This window comes from Mobula birostris, chromosome 1 (assembly GCF_030028105.1).
Source record: "Mobula birostris isolate sMobBir1 chromosome 1, sMobBir1.hap1, whole genome shotgun sequence".
Lineage (NCBI taxonomy): Eukaryota > Metazoa > Chordata > Chondrichthyes > Myliobatiformes > Myliobatidae > Mobula > Mobula birostris.
This window is the reverse complement of record NC_092370.1, coordinates 75,035,278-75,049,535: the sequence shown is the minus strand read 5'-3', so window position 1 is coordinate 75,049,535 and position 14,258 is coordinate 75,035,278. Positions and strand designations below refer to the sequence as shown.

Genomic DNA, 14,258 nt, shown 5'->3' with positions numbered 1-14,258 from the left:
GTCTCTTGTGTCTCCTTTAAACAGTGTATCCCTGCAGCCCTCCCAGATCTCTGCGCTGTTTTAAATTCTAATCATGGACTTTAATCACTCCCTATGCCTCTAATAAGCCCGGCCCCAGACTCGGCAATTCCCTTTCCACGACCTCCCTATCTCTCCTTTCAAAGTATTTCTTCACCCCCCCCCCCCATGTGCGATGCGATGTTACTAATCTCTCCATCATCTCTGCATCAGGAAGGGATAATTTTACAGGTGCTGGGTGTTGCGAGGTGAATCAGTTATTGCCCTGAGCTCAGTGCGAAATGATTATGAACTGCTGAATAAGTAAAGCTCGAGCATTGATTTGCTCAATGATCAGTGCATGTTGAGAAACATAAAAAGTGGGTAGACTCTACCCGCCTGATTGTGAACAATAACGAAATAAATGAATGAGCATTTCCACTATGATTAGATTTAGTCCCATGGAAACCGCGCTGTGGCTCTGCCCCCGGGATCTCATTGGCTGGCTGTGACGTGACTGTCTGTCGGTGGGTCTTCGTGCTCCATAAAGAGAGAGGAACTGTGGGATGGGGTCTATTTTGTCGCAATAGCTTTGTTCTTTTGACTTGGTTGGTCCTGATGCATTGTTTGGTTTAGTTTGGTGGATTGAGGCGCTGTGCTTTGTGTTCTTGACTCACTATTATTTTTTTCCGCTTTTCTCTTCCAGTCATTCCCTCCACGCTGTAAACCATGGCTGATGATGAGATTGCTGCGCTAGTTGTGGATAATGGATCTGGTATGTGCAAGGCCGGATTTGCGGGGGACGATGCCCCCAGAGCTGTGTTTCCTTCCATTGTGGGGCGGCCTCGACACCAGGTGAGTTATTCACTGAAAAGCCTCAACTCCTGCAGCGTAGGGGATTTGCGGGAGATGTCCTGGTTCAGGGCTTGACCCTTCATCTTGAGTTGATTGTCGGCTTTTTGTAATGAATTGCTTGCAGTGGAAGAGATTGGAGAGTAAACTAAGTATCGGAATCTTATTGGGAGAGGATGGTTCAGTGTAATGAGTGAGTGCGGTGCCGGTGGGTGAATGGCCCAACCCAATTATGGCGCTTTATTTGGGTGGTATTCGTAAACTGGATCATGGATTCCATGGGATTAATGTGTTTGGGATGGTATTGTCTTGTTTAATTATGCGTGAAAGTATGTTGACTCTTTCTAATGGAGTCTTAAAGACAAGAGATTCTGTAGATGGAAATACAATAAGAATTTAACATGTCAGGCAACATGTATGGAGAGGAAAGGGGGATTTGGGCTTGTGCTTTCTTCCGCCTGACTAGTTGCGTTCCTCCAGCATTTTGTGTGTGTTGCTCTAATCTAGGGTTTTTTTTTTGCTGGTTCTTATTCCCCGATTTTGAGGACCAGTACTGGGTAGATCTGGAATATATTAACCCTTCCTTGCCCTTGCTTAGTGATGGCGTTGAAAGGAATGGAACAATTGAAGGGGAGGCTCTCTAACGCAACGTCGAAATTGAATGGATCTTTTGTGTAGCAACAGAATTAAGGGACTAACAAAGGGCTGCATTTGCATGTGAATAAGTAACGAAGGAAGTGAACAACTACGTTTTTTCCAAGGGTATAAAGTACAAAATTGGAAAGGTTATGTTTCTGTTATTACAAGGCACTGGCGAGGTAGCAATTGAAGTACTAAGCAGTAATAATTTCCTTGTTTAAGGAGGCTATTTACATTCAAAAATTAAGGTTACAATAGGCTAATTGCAACGTGAAAATAGTTAGATACCTTAGAAATGTATTTTTCAGGAGTTCTGTAAAATGACAGGATACATAAAACTCAAGGATCTGAGGCATCTTAACTGAATCGATGTGGACATATTTCCTCTGGAAGAATCTAGATTTTGTGGGTTGCACATCAAAGATGTGAGATAGGATTTCAGGCTGGTTAATTATTAGAACTCTTGGGAGTGGTGGAAGCAGAGATTCTGAATATGTTTAAGGCAAAAGTAGACAAATGATAAGCAATGGGATAAGTTGCTTGCCATACATTTGAGTTGCCATTGGATCAGCTTTTCCTGTTTTTTTGTGTATACTAACATTTTACCTGGTTCACTAAATATCCCTTTGTAAAGGCCTTCCCATCTCAATTAGTGTGACTTTTGTCCTGGAATGGAAAAATACGAATCCTGCCATTTCAGCACATACAAAATCTAAAAATTGTTGGAAATTTTTTGCAAATTGGGCTGTATCTATGGAGAGAAATGGTTAATGTTTTAGCTCTGGGTTTTTCAGAACTAGGAAATATAATGAGATGTTAAGATGCAAATGAAAGGAGAGAACAATGGGAGGTCTGTGTTGGGTACAGAGCAGGAAAGGCAGTGGTAAAAAGACCAAAAACAATAGGTGTCTTGTGTAAATAAGAACAGTAACCTATCTAAAATTGAACGGGAGACCAGAAGGCTGCAGGGTAATAAAGCATTAAATGATGGCTTGTGCCTGTGACACCCACATCCAGTGAATGTTGCTTTTTTGAAAAAGCAATAGATTCTTTTGCCAGTGCAGTGAATGAAAATCTAATTAGTCATTGTGAACAATGTAACATCTGTAATGCACAGCACAGTGTGTAATGCTAGTATGATTATTTTAATCTTCAAATTCCTTCAAAGTTTGGAACTTTCTATCAGGGCTGACTTGCCAATCTTTTGTCTAAGAATTGACATCCTGCTTAATAAGTAACAATACATGGCGGCAGGAAATTGTATAGCAGTTCACCACGTTAGTGATAGTGAGTTTATAAACTACAATATGATATACAATAGTTACTTTAATTTGTGTGCAATATATTCAAGGTGACCCTGACCAGTAGTAAAAGTGGAAGGAGGGGTGGTGGAGAGAGTCAACTCATCAAATTAATTTCAGTACAAAGTTCCCTCCTTATCTTGCCCCATCATAAACTAATTTAATCTAAGACTTTTGTTTCACCAATTATGGAATTGACTGTTGTGGCTGCCTCACAGTTCCAGTGACTCAATCCTGACTCACTGCTGCCTGTACAAGTAGCTTGTTGAAGGTCATTATTTTCACAATGGGCTGAACAGCCTGTTTCTGTGTTGTCTATACAAGATCATAAGATATAGGAGCAGAATTAGGCCATTTGGCCCATCAAGTATGCTCCACCACTTCCTCTCAGCCCTAATCTCCTGCTTTCTCCCCATATCCTTTAAGTGAGACCATCAGATTTATGGATCACCCAGTGATCCATTTTAAAAACAATACTTAGATGTGTTCAATCAGCATCCTCTACTGTCAACCAGCCAAATGAATGCCAGCTTTGACAAGTACAAATCATTTTCCATTGATGGAGTAGAATTTGTCAGGCACTGGAAAAACACTGTTCTGCCAGGCTTCCCTCAGTGCCTTGGAAGTGGCAACATGGGTAGTGTGGTGAAGGTGTTTGGTATACTTATCTTCATTGGTCAGGGCTCTGTATACAAGAGTTGTAATTTCATGTTACAACTGTACCAGAGCCTGGCAAGATGAGACTGCAAGTGGTAAATCTGCAACAACAAGTAATCTGATTTGAGGTGGTGGGGTGGGGGAACTGTCAGAATTTTGGGTCAAAATCCTGCATCAGGATTGGGAGATGAGAGGGGAGGTGGCCAGTATAAAGAGAAAGGGTTTGCTGAGACAAGAGTATGAAGTAATTGGTGGACTAGGGTGGCGTGAAAGATGATGAGTGCTTGTGCCAAACAGGCTGTACCATCAAAGCTGTTGGGTGAAATCACACTTGAAATATTGAAACTTTGATTTAGGTAACTATTAGAAGGATATCATTAAGCTGGAAGGGATGCAGAAAAAATTCACAAGGGTGGTGCAGGGATTGGAGAGCTTGAGTTGTAAGGAAAAATGGGATGGGCTGGGACTGATTTTGCTGAAATACAAGAGCAGAGGGGTGACTATGGGGGTATAAAATGATGAAAGGCACGAAAGGTCAGTTTTTACCCCAGAATAGGGTAGTTTAAAACTTGGAGGTCATGGGTTTAAAGTGTGAAGAGAGATACAAATGGGATCCTATGGGGAAACTTCACCAGAGTAAAGTGTGTATTTGGAATGGGCTTCCAGGTAGCTGGATAAATGTGTGCATAGAGGTTTAGTGGGATAGTGGCCACACATGGGGAATGGGATCTAGCTCAGATAGACATCTTTGTTAGCATGGACAAGTTAGAATGAAGGGCCTATTTCCATGCTGTATAACTCTGGTTCCTTGACTATCACAAAATTGACACTCAGATATAATAGTGAAGATTTTTAGCCTCTACCCTTCAGACTGTGTTCTAGACCTCCATGATTTTTGCATAAATTTTCTAACTTTCTGGTAACAAAGTTCTGACCTCTTCCTATTTGACCTGTGTAGGCTTAGTTTTGAATTGCCTCTGAAGAAAGTGGTTTGAGATTACTGACTGCACATTGACCATACTTGCCTGTCTTCTCCAAACCCCATGCCCAGCATTTGCTGAAAGAGCTGTGCAAATATAGCAAAGTTGCCCTTTCTTCCTCTGTCACCCTTCACAGCAAGTGCAGTCTAGATTAAGATTTGTCTTGTACCACAACTTCAGCTCTGCATAAAGGTAGTAGATAGTTGTATATGGCAATGAAAAACTGATATTATGGCCTGAGAAACAGATTTGCCCCTTACTATAAATCTCAATCATCAAATGCCTGTTATATTGCTGGCTTTTAGGGCAGCAATATTATTCACAATGGAGATCTTGTAAACACATGGTAGTAGATGAGGCTTGGGTTCAAGAGCACAAAGGACCACTCGTGGTACAGTATTATCTTGTGTCATGGTCAAGCCATTTGGAAGGCCAATGAATTCCAAAACATTCCCTCAGTGACAATCCCTGAAAGACAAATCAACAAACAGATCCATTCCCATTTCCTTGTGAGTAGTTGGTATGTCTCTAACAAGTGTTGTATTACTGCATTCCAGATGACCCTCTTTTTAAAAGATGCCTTGTTACAAAGATTAACAAGAGCTTCTATTTGTATCGATTAGCAAGAGAACTACTGTCTCTTCTGCTTATTAATTCTCCAGTTGCTCAAAAGGTCTTGGCTGAACTTTAAATCATCCTTTGTCCCATTTTTCCATTCTAGGGTGTGATGGTGGGAATGGGTCAGAAGGACAGCTATGTTGGTGATGAAGCCCAGAGCAAGAGAGGCATCCTGACATTGAAATACCCAATTGAGCACGGCATTGTAACCAACTGGGACGACATGGAGAAGATCTGGCACCACACCTTCTACAATGAGCTGCGGGTGGCCCCAGAGGAGCACCCCGTCCTCCTCACAGAGGCTCCCCTCAATCCCAAAGCCAACCGCGAGAAGATGACCCAGATCATGTTCGAGACCTTCAACACTCCAGCCATGTATGTTGCCATTCAAGCTGTGCTGTCCCTGTATGCCTCTGGCCGTACCACTGGCATTGTGCTAGATTCTGGGGATGGTGTGACTCACACTGTGCCAATCTACGAAGGCTATGCCTTGCCACATGCCATCCTGCGTCTGGACCTGGCTGGCAGGGATCTCACTGACTACATGATGAAGATCCTGACCGAGCGTGGGTACTCCTTCACAACCACAGCTGAGAGGGAAATTGTCCGTGACATCAAAGAGAAGCTTGCTTATGTGGCCCTAGATTTTGAATCTGAGATGCAGACAGCCAGCTCATCCTCATCCTTGGAGAAAAGCTATGAGCTTCCTGATGGCCAGGTTATCACCATTGGTAATGAGCGTTTCAGATGCCCAGAAACCCTCTTCCAACCCTCCTTCATTGGGATGGAATCTACTGGAATCCATGAGACCTGTTATAACAGCATCATGAAATGTGATGTGGACATCAGGAAGGATCTGTACGCCAACACAGTCCTGTCTGGTGGAACCACCATGTTCCCAGGAATCGCTGACCGGATGCAGAAGGAAATCACAGCCTTAGCTCCAAGCACCATGAAGATTAAGATCATTGCTCCACCAGAGAGGAAGTACTCGGTATGGATCGGAGGCTCCATTCTGGCTTCTCTCTCTACCTTCCAGCAGATGTGGATCAGTAAGCAGGAGTATGATGAGTCTGGTCCCTCCATTGTCCATCGCAAGTGCTTCTAATTCATTGGAGATTAGAACTGATTTAACCTTGATTAGATTGAGATGGAAATGTTGCCTTTTCATTCTCATTTCTCCAAATATTGCCTGCCCAGTTAACTTGAATTTTGTTAGGCCTTTGTGGTTATGATGTAAGTTTTAGTGACAACTCTAGATCTGATTCAAGAATGGTTGGGTTGCTCACAATCCTAAAATATTAAGATACTTGGGAGAAACAATATTGATTTCCAGCTACTAGATAGATAGGCCTCTTACAGTACACAAACGTGAGTGAATTTAAAGGACAAAAATCCCTCTGGTTTGCCCTCCTACATCTGGTATCAAATTGTGAATTAGGAAAGTGACTGTTTTCATTTTTGCTTTGACAGTTGTCTTGAGCAGAATGGGACAATACACAATTGCCCTGGGAGTTTGGGTTTCTGGGGAATGAGAATCATCTCATGAAAGTTTTCATCTCTGCTGGAAAAGGTTGCAAAATATTTGTTATTGCAAAACATTTAATAAAAATGCATTTGAACAACATGTCTAGTTACTGTTACTGTATCTCACCACCTTTTCCAGAAATGTACTTCAGTCTAAGTCCACTATAAGTAATTGCACTTAAACCCTTCTCAGTATTTCTCTCACTGTAGGAAAGTTGTGAAGTGGCACCTCAGACTAGACATTTGTTCCAAGTGAATGGTTTTTTAAAAAAAAACATAGCTTCTCTAAAACAAAAGAGCATACATAGATTAAAATTATTTTAGTATATGATTCCCCCCCACCCTCCCTACCTCCAGCCCTAGATTCCTCCACAAGAGAAAATACCTTGGCTTTGTACCCCATCAAGGCTCCTCATCTTGCTTTAATCAAGCAGTACTTTAGTCAAAGCCTCTCTGAATGTGATGTGCAATCAATCAAAGGCTTGACATAACAAGTTGTCTGCAAATTAATAGGCAGCTGTGGCCTGTTTTAATCTGCCTTGGTAGAGATGGGAGAGTAGAACCATCAAAACCCTTCTTAGCAATTAGTCAAAATAATCCTTTGTTCTCTGGCTGTTAGGTCTATTTACCTGAAGATGCAGTAAATTTGGTTCATAGATACTACGCTGTGTAGCAAGAAAAGTCTTAGAGCAAATGGTTATGGTGGAAAACAAGAATGGTGCTCTTTTTCATTTGCAGAAAAAAAACACCAAGAGCACTTGATCATAAGACCCCGGGGTTCCAGGCCCACCAAGATTCCCATCTAGGCTAGTCCTGTTTGGCCCATAATCCTCTAGCACATTTCCATCCATGTACCTGTCCAAGAATGTTTTAAATGCACTCCTTCCAGCTTAATGGCATCTTTTCTATCACAGAGTGATCAAAGCGGAACATAATATTCCAAAATCTGGTGTCGCCAGTGTCTAGTACAACTGCTATGTAACACCCCAACTTCTGATTGATGAAGGCCATTGTGACAGGAGCCACCTTCACACTCTTAGCTGTGACACTACTTTCAGTGAAATGCAATCAGTGACCACTTGTTTTTTGGGTACACCTGTGTATTTGCTTGTTAATGTAAATAACCAGCCAATCAGTTGGCAGTAATTAATGCATAAAAACATACAGATATGGCTATTAGAATGGGGAAGAAATGTGACCTAAGTGACTGATGGTAGAGTGATTGTTGGTGCCAGATGGTGTGGTTTGAGTATCTTAGAAACTGCTGATCTGGGATTTTCATGCAACACAGCTTGTAGCGAATGGTGTGGAAAAACAAAACAACACGCACACACTCATGACCCTCCTGAGTAAAGAAATTTCCCCTTAAACTTTTCATCTTTCACCCATAACTCATGAACTCTACTTCTGGAAAAAGCCTGCTTGCATTTACCTCATCTATACCTTTCATAAGTTTGTACACCACTACTAAAACTACACACAATACTTCAAATTAGGTCTCACCACCATATTGTTATGAATGTTTAACATATCCTATCTCCTGTACACAATACTTTGATTTATGCAAGGCTATTGTACCAAAAACTTTCTTTACGATCCTATCACTTCAACAAGTTATAGAGCTGTAGTCCCTGATGCATTAATTCTACAATATTCCTCAACCCCTGCCATTCACTACGGAAGATCTATCCTGGTTGGTTCTACAGAAGTGCAAAACCTTGCACTTGTCTGTGTTAAATATTTTTTCAGCTGATACAGATCCCTCTGCAAGCCATGATAGTCTTCCTTGCTGTCCACTACAGTTCCAATATTGGTGTCATCTGAAAATTTGCTGAAGCAGTTAACCAAATTATCATGCAGATTGTTGATAAAGATGACAAACAACCCAGCACCAATCCCTGCACCACTCCACTAGTCATAGGCTTCTTGGCAGCAAGGCAACCAACTGCTACCGCTCTCTGGCTTCTCCCACAAAGCCAATGTCTAATCCAATTTACTACCTCATCTTGAACGCTGAGCGACTGAACCATCTTGACCAACCTCCCATGTGGGACCTTGTCAAATACCTTGCCTTCATCCACTTCCTTGAAAAACTCTTAAGGGCAGTTAGACTTGACCTGCCATGCTGACTATCCTTAATCAGTCCCTGTCTATCCAAATACTCATATATCCAATCCCTTAGAATATCTTCCGATAACTTTCCCACTACTAATGTCAGACTCACTGGTCTATAATTTCCTGCTTTATGTTGAGCCTTTCTTAAACAGCGGAACAACATTAGCTATCCTCCAATCCTCTGGTACCTCTCCTGTTCCTAAGGATGCTAGGGCCCTGGCAAGTTCTGCACTTGCTTCCCATAAGGTCTGAGGGAACGCCTTGTCAGGCCTTGGGGATTTATCTACCCTGATTTGTCTCAGGACAGCAAACACTGCCTCCACTGTAATCTGTATAGGGTCCATAAAGGTGATCCCGCTTTGCCTTCGCCTCACTTCTATAAGCTGTGTCTATCTCCTGAGTAAATACAGATGCAAAAACATTATTTAAGATCTTCCCCCATCTGTTTTGGTTCCACACATGGATTACCATTCTGATCTTACAGAGGGCTAATTTTGTCCCTTGTAATCTTTTTGCTCTTAACCTATCTATTATCCCTGAGGATTCTCCTTCACCTTGTCTGCTAAGGCAACTTCATGCCACCTTTCAGCCCTGCTGATTTTTCTTAAGCGTACTTTGCATTTCTTATACTCCATAAGCACCTCATTTCTTCCTACCTGCTTATACCTGATATGCACCTCCTTTTGTTTTCTTAACAAGGGCCTCAATATCTCTTGAAAACCAAGATTCCCTACATTTGTTATCTTTACCTTTTGCTCTGACAAACACATACAAGCTTTGTACTCTCAAATTTTCACTTTTGAAGGCTTCCACTTACCAAGTAGATCTTTGCCAGAAAGCAGCCTGTCCCAATCCACGCTTGCCAGATCCTTCTGATACCATCAAAATTGACTTTTCTCCAATTTAGAATCTCAATCCACAGACCAGTCCTATCTTTTTGCATATTTACTTTAAAACTAATGACATTGTGATCACAAGATGTGAAGTGTTACCCTGCACAAACTTCTGATACCTGCCCTGTCTCATTCCCTAATATCAGATCAAGTATCGCACACTCCCTTGTTGGAACTTTTACATACTGATTAAGGAAAATTTCCTGAACATATTTGACAAACTCTATCCCATCTAGTCATTTTATGGTATAGGAATCCCAGCCAATATGTGGAAAGTTATATCACCTCCTGTAACGACCACGTGTTTCTTGCAACAGTCTGTGATCTCTTTACAAATTTGTTCCTCTAAATTTCATGGACTGTTGGATGATCTATAATATAGCCCTATTAACATGGTTTTACCCTTCTTACTTCTCAGATCCACCTGTAATGCCTCACTAGACTTGCAGGTTGAGTCAGTGGTGAGGAAGGCAAATACAATGTGAGCATTCATTTCAAGTGGGCTTGAATACAAGAGCAGGGAAGTGATGCTGAGGCTTTATAAAGCACTGGCAAGGCCTTGCCTTGATTATTGTGAACAGTTTTGGACTCCTCATCTCAGAAAAGATGTGCTGGCGTTGCAGAGGGTCCAAGAGGCAGATCACAAGGATGATTCTGGGAATGAAAGGGTTATCATTCGAGGAACGTTTGATGTCTCTGAGTCTGTATTCGCTGGGATTTAGAAGTATGAGGGGGATCTCGTTGAAACCTTTCGAATGTTAATAAGGCCTAGACAGAATAGATGTGGAAAGGATGTTTTCCATGGTGGGGAAGTCTAGGACAAGAGGGCACAGCCTCGGGATAGAGGGGCGTCCATTTAAAACAAAGATGCAGAGAAATATCTTTAGCCAGAGGGTGGTGAATTTGTTACCACAGGCAGCTGTGGAGGCCAGGTCACTGGGTATATTTAAGACAGAGATTGATAGGTTCTTGATTGGACATGGCATCAAAGGTTACGGGGTGAAGGCCAGGGAATGGGGTTGAGGAGAGGAGAAAAGAATCAGCCATGATTGAATGGTGGAGCAGACTTGATGGGCCAAATGGCCTAATTTGTGTCTAATGGTCATATGGTCTTGTATAGATAAGTTCTCCAGTCTGTCCTGACTCAGCAATGCTATGACATTTTTCTGACTAGTAACACCATCCCTCCTCCTTTAATCCTTCCCCCTCTATCACGTATAAAGTAACAGAACCTCGAATATTGAACTGCCAGTCCTGCCCCTTCTGCAACCAAGTCTCATTAATGGCTACAATATCATAATTCTATACCTGAGCTCATCCACCTTTCCTACAAAACTTCTTGCATTAAAATATAAGCAGCTAGGGACACTAGTCACACTATGCTCAACTTTTTGATCCCTGACTTTGTCTAAGGTCTTCTGTTTCCACAACCTCTCTACTAACTGTTTTGGCACTCTAGTTCCTATCCCCTGCAAATTTAGTTTAAACCCCACTGTGCAGCACTAGCAAACCTTTCCGCTAGGATATTAGTCCCCTTCTAGTTCAGGTGCAAACCTTCTTTTCTGTACAGGTCTCACCTTCCCTGGAAGAGAGCCCAATGACCTAAAGATCTTATGCTCCCTGTCCTAAACCAACTCCTTAGCCATGTGTTAAACTGCATAATCTTTGTTTTTCTGGCCTCACTAACATGTGGCATGGGTAGTAATCCTGTGATCACAACCCTGGAAGACCTGCTCTTTAAGTTAGCACCTAACTCCCTGAACTCAGTTTGCTGAACCTCGTCACTCTTATACCTATGTGATTGGTGCCTACATGGACCACAGTCTCTGGCTGTTCTCCCTCCCATATAAGAATGCTGAGGACTCGATCTGAGATGTCCCTGACCCTAGCACCCTGGAGGCAATATACCATCCAGGAATCTTGTTCTCATCCATAGAACCTCCCCTCTGTTCCCCTAAATAACAAATCCCCTATCCTCACAGCTCACTTCTTCTCCACCCTTCTCTTCTGAATCGAAGAATCAGACTCAGTGTCAGAGACTTCACCTCTGCCTTCCCTCATCCCATAAGAGGAACATTCCACAGTCCTGCCTGGAAAGTCTCAACATCTTCTCTCTCACTCTGACCACTACAACCATGGCAGCTGCGATGATGCAGCTCCCCCAGTGGAGATTTTGGGGCTTTAGCTTTCAAGATGTCAGTCAGAAAAGGCAAAAATAAGCTGTTAAGTAGATTTTTGCTCCATTTGCCCTTGTCTTACTTTAATTTGTTCTTGCTAATAAATCCTGAATGCTGATTAGCCACTACTGAAAGCTCCAAAACTGCTGCGATTTGCTGCATTTTCTATTCGATCGGCGAACCTGAGTGAAATACGTCTTCTCAGGTTTTCGATCTCTCTGATTGGCCGCTGCTCTAAGTTCCCTCACCTACCTTCCCAAAATTCAACACTCACATTTCTGAATTAAACTCAATTTGCCATTCTTCAGCCCACTTACCGAGTTGATCAAGACCTTTCTGCAAATCCTGATAACCACGTTCACTATCACCTAATGATGCATTATTTAAAGAAAGGGGCTTCCCTTCCTCCACTATCAACTCTGCTCTTAAACGCATCTCCCCCACTTCACGTACATCTGCTCTCACTCCATCCTCCCGCCACCCCACTAGGAATAGGGTTCCCCTGGTCCTCACCTACCACCCCACCAGCCTCCGGGTCCAACATATTATTCTCCGTAACTTCCGCCACCTCCAACGGGATCCCACCACTAAGCACATCTTTCCCTCCCCCCCCCTCTGCATTCCAAAGGGATCGCTCCCTACGCAACTCCCTTGTCCATTTGTCCCCCCCATCCCTCCCCACTGATCTCCCTCCTGGCACTTATCCGTGTAAGCGGAACAAGTGCTACACATGGCCTTACACTTCCTCCCTTACCACCATTCAGGGCCCCAAACAGTCCTTCCAGGTGAGGCAACACTTCACCTGTGAGTCCACTGGGGTGATATACTGCGTCTGGTGCTCCCGATGTGGCCTTTTATATATTGGCGAGACCCGACGCAGACTGGGAGACTGCTTTGCTGAACATCTACGCTCTGTCCGCCAGAGAAAGCAGGATCTCCCAGTGGCCACACATTTTAATTCCACATCCCATTCCCATTCTGACATGTCTATCCACGGCCTCCTCTACTGTAAAGATGAAGCCACACTCAGGTTGGAGGAACAACACCTTATATTCCGTCTGGGTAGCCTCCAACCTGATGGCATGAACATCGACTTCTCTAACTTCCGCTAGGCCCCACCTCCCCCTCGTATCCCATCTGTTACTTATTTTTATACACACATTCTTTCTCTCACTCTCCTTTTTCTCCCTCTGTCCCTCTGAATATACCTCTTGCCCATCCTCTGGGTCCCCCCCCACTCCTTGTCTTTCTTCCCGGACCTCCTGTCCCATGATCCTCTCGTATCCCCTTTTGCCAATCACCTGTCCAGCTCTTGGCTCCATCCCTCCCCCTCCTGTCTTCTCCTATCATTTTGGATCTCCCCTTCCCCCTCCAACTTTCAAATCCCTTACTCAACCTTCCTTCAGTTAGTCCTGACGAAGGGTCTCGGCCTGAAACGTCGACTGCACCTCTTCCTACAGATGCTGCCTGGCCTGCTGCGTTCACCAGCAACTTTGATGTGTGTTGCTTGAATTTCCAGCATCTGCAGAATTCCTGTTGTTTGCATTATTTTAGTCTATTCAGCAGATGGTTTAATTAAATCTCCCCCCAGTGAATAATTTCAAAAGTGATTGATAGGTTAAAGTTCATAGAACCGGTTTTACTAGATCGGCTAAGAATTTGCTTAATATGCAGTCTCCTTCAAGATAGTGGTTCTGAATTAGTTATGATTCAGGTTTGACAGGATGGTTTTGGGGACAGAGAGGGGAGCTGGGGATCAGGTTCGGGTTCAGGAACAGAGATATTGAGGAATTAGAAGTCAGGCCAGAGCCTAGGTGTTAGAAGGCCAATGATATAGACACAGGAGGAAAGATATTTGTGGTCAGATATTGGGCTGGCAGGCCATCAAGGATGAAGTCTGGTGCCCCCTACCCAGGTCAGTGAGTTGAGTGCGAGTTCCGGGATTGAATTTCTGTGAGGGCCAGTGATTCCCTAGGTACATGAGATGGCCAGACCAGAATTCAAGGCCTAGTGTTCAGGATCCCATCATTGGCAAATCCAGAGTTTGAGGCCTGGAGTTCAGGGTTATCATCCAGGATCCTCCCTCATTTGTCATCATTGGCAAGTCCCGAGCTCAATAGCGAAGAATGAAGCTCGAAGGTCAATCAGAAGACCAGAAATCGAGGCTTAATGGCTGAAAATCTGGGTCTGCAAGTTCACTGGGGAAGTCGAAGGCCCAATGTCTGTGGATCCTAGAATCTGCTGGAGACTAGAGAAGTCTTACCCTAGGACTAGAGGGTGGGTCAGAGGGAGGTAACTGGTTCATTTCTCTGTTATCGTTGTTGCTTATGCATTCGGCGAACTTGGTGGCCATGCTATGCTGGCGCCAGAATGCGCAGAGGCACTTAGGAACTGCCAACAGCACATCCTTAGGTTTTGTTGGCTGTTCATACAAACAATTCGTTTCACTGTATGTTTCAATGTACATGTGATAAGTGAATCTGAATGCATAAGAAGGTTTAT

The 14,258-nt window shown here is 43.3% G+C and overlaps 1 protein-coding gene across 1 annotated transcript; it reads left to right on the top strand.

Moving 5' to 3' along the window:
• Nucleotides 1–499: 499 nt before the first annotated feature.
• On the top strand, nucleotides 500–6,669 carry LOC140197320 (actin, non-muscle 6.2-like). The gene is made up of 3 exons (XM_072257276.1): nucleotides 500–605; nucleotides 704–852; nucleotides 5,148–6,669. The coding sequence occupies exons 2-3, from the start codon at nucleotides 727–729 to the stop codon at nucleotides 6,150–6,152; spliced, it is 1,131 nt and encodes a 376-aa protein (XP_072113377.1). The 5' UTR covers nucleotides 500–605; nucleotides 704–726; the 3' UTR covers nucleotides 6,153–6,669.
• Nucleotides 6,670–14,258: the final 7,589 nt, after the last annotated feature.

What these genes read in the sequence shown, in the direction of transcription:
- LOC140197320 (XM_072257276.1), top strand. Translation starts at nt 727, where the DNA reads ATGGCTGATGATGAGATTGCTGCGCTAGTTGTGGATAATGGATCTGGT. An exon ending in TGGGGCGGCCTCGACACCAG is followed by an intron (nt 853 to 5,147) that starts GTGAGTTATTCA and finishes TTTCCATTCTAG; the next exon opens with GGTGTGATGGTGGGAATGGG.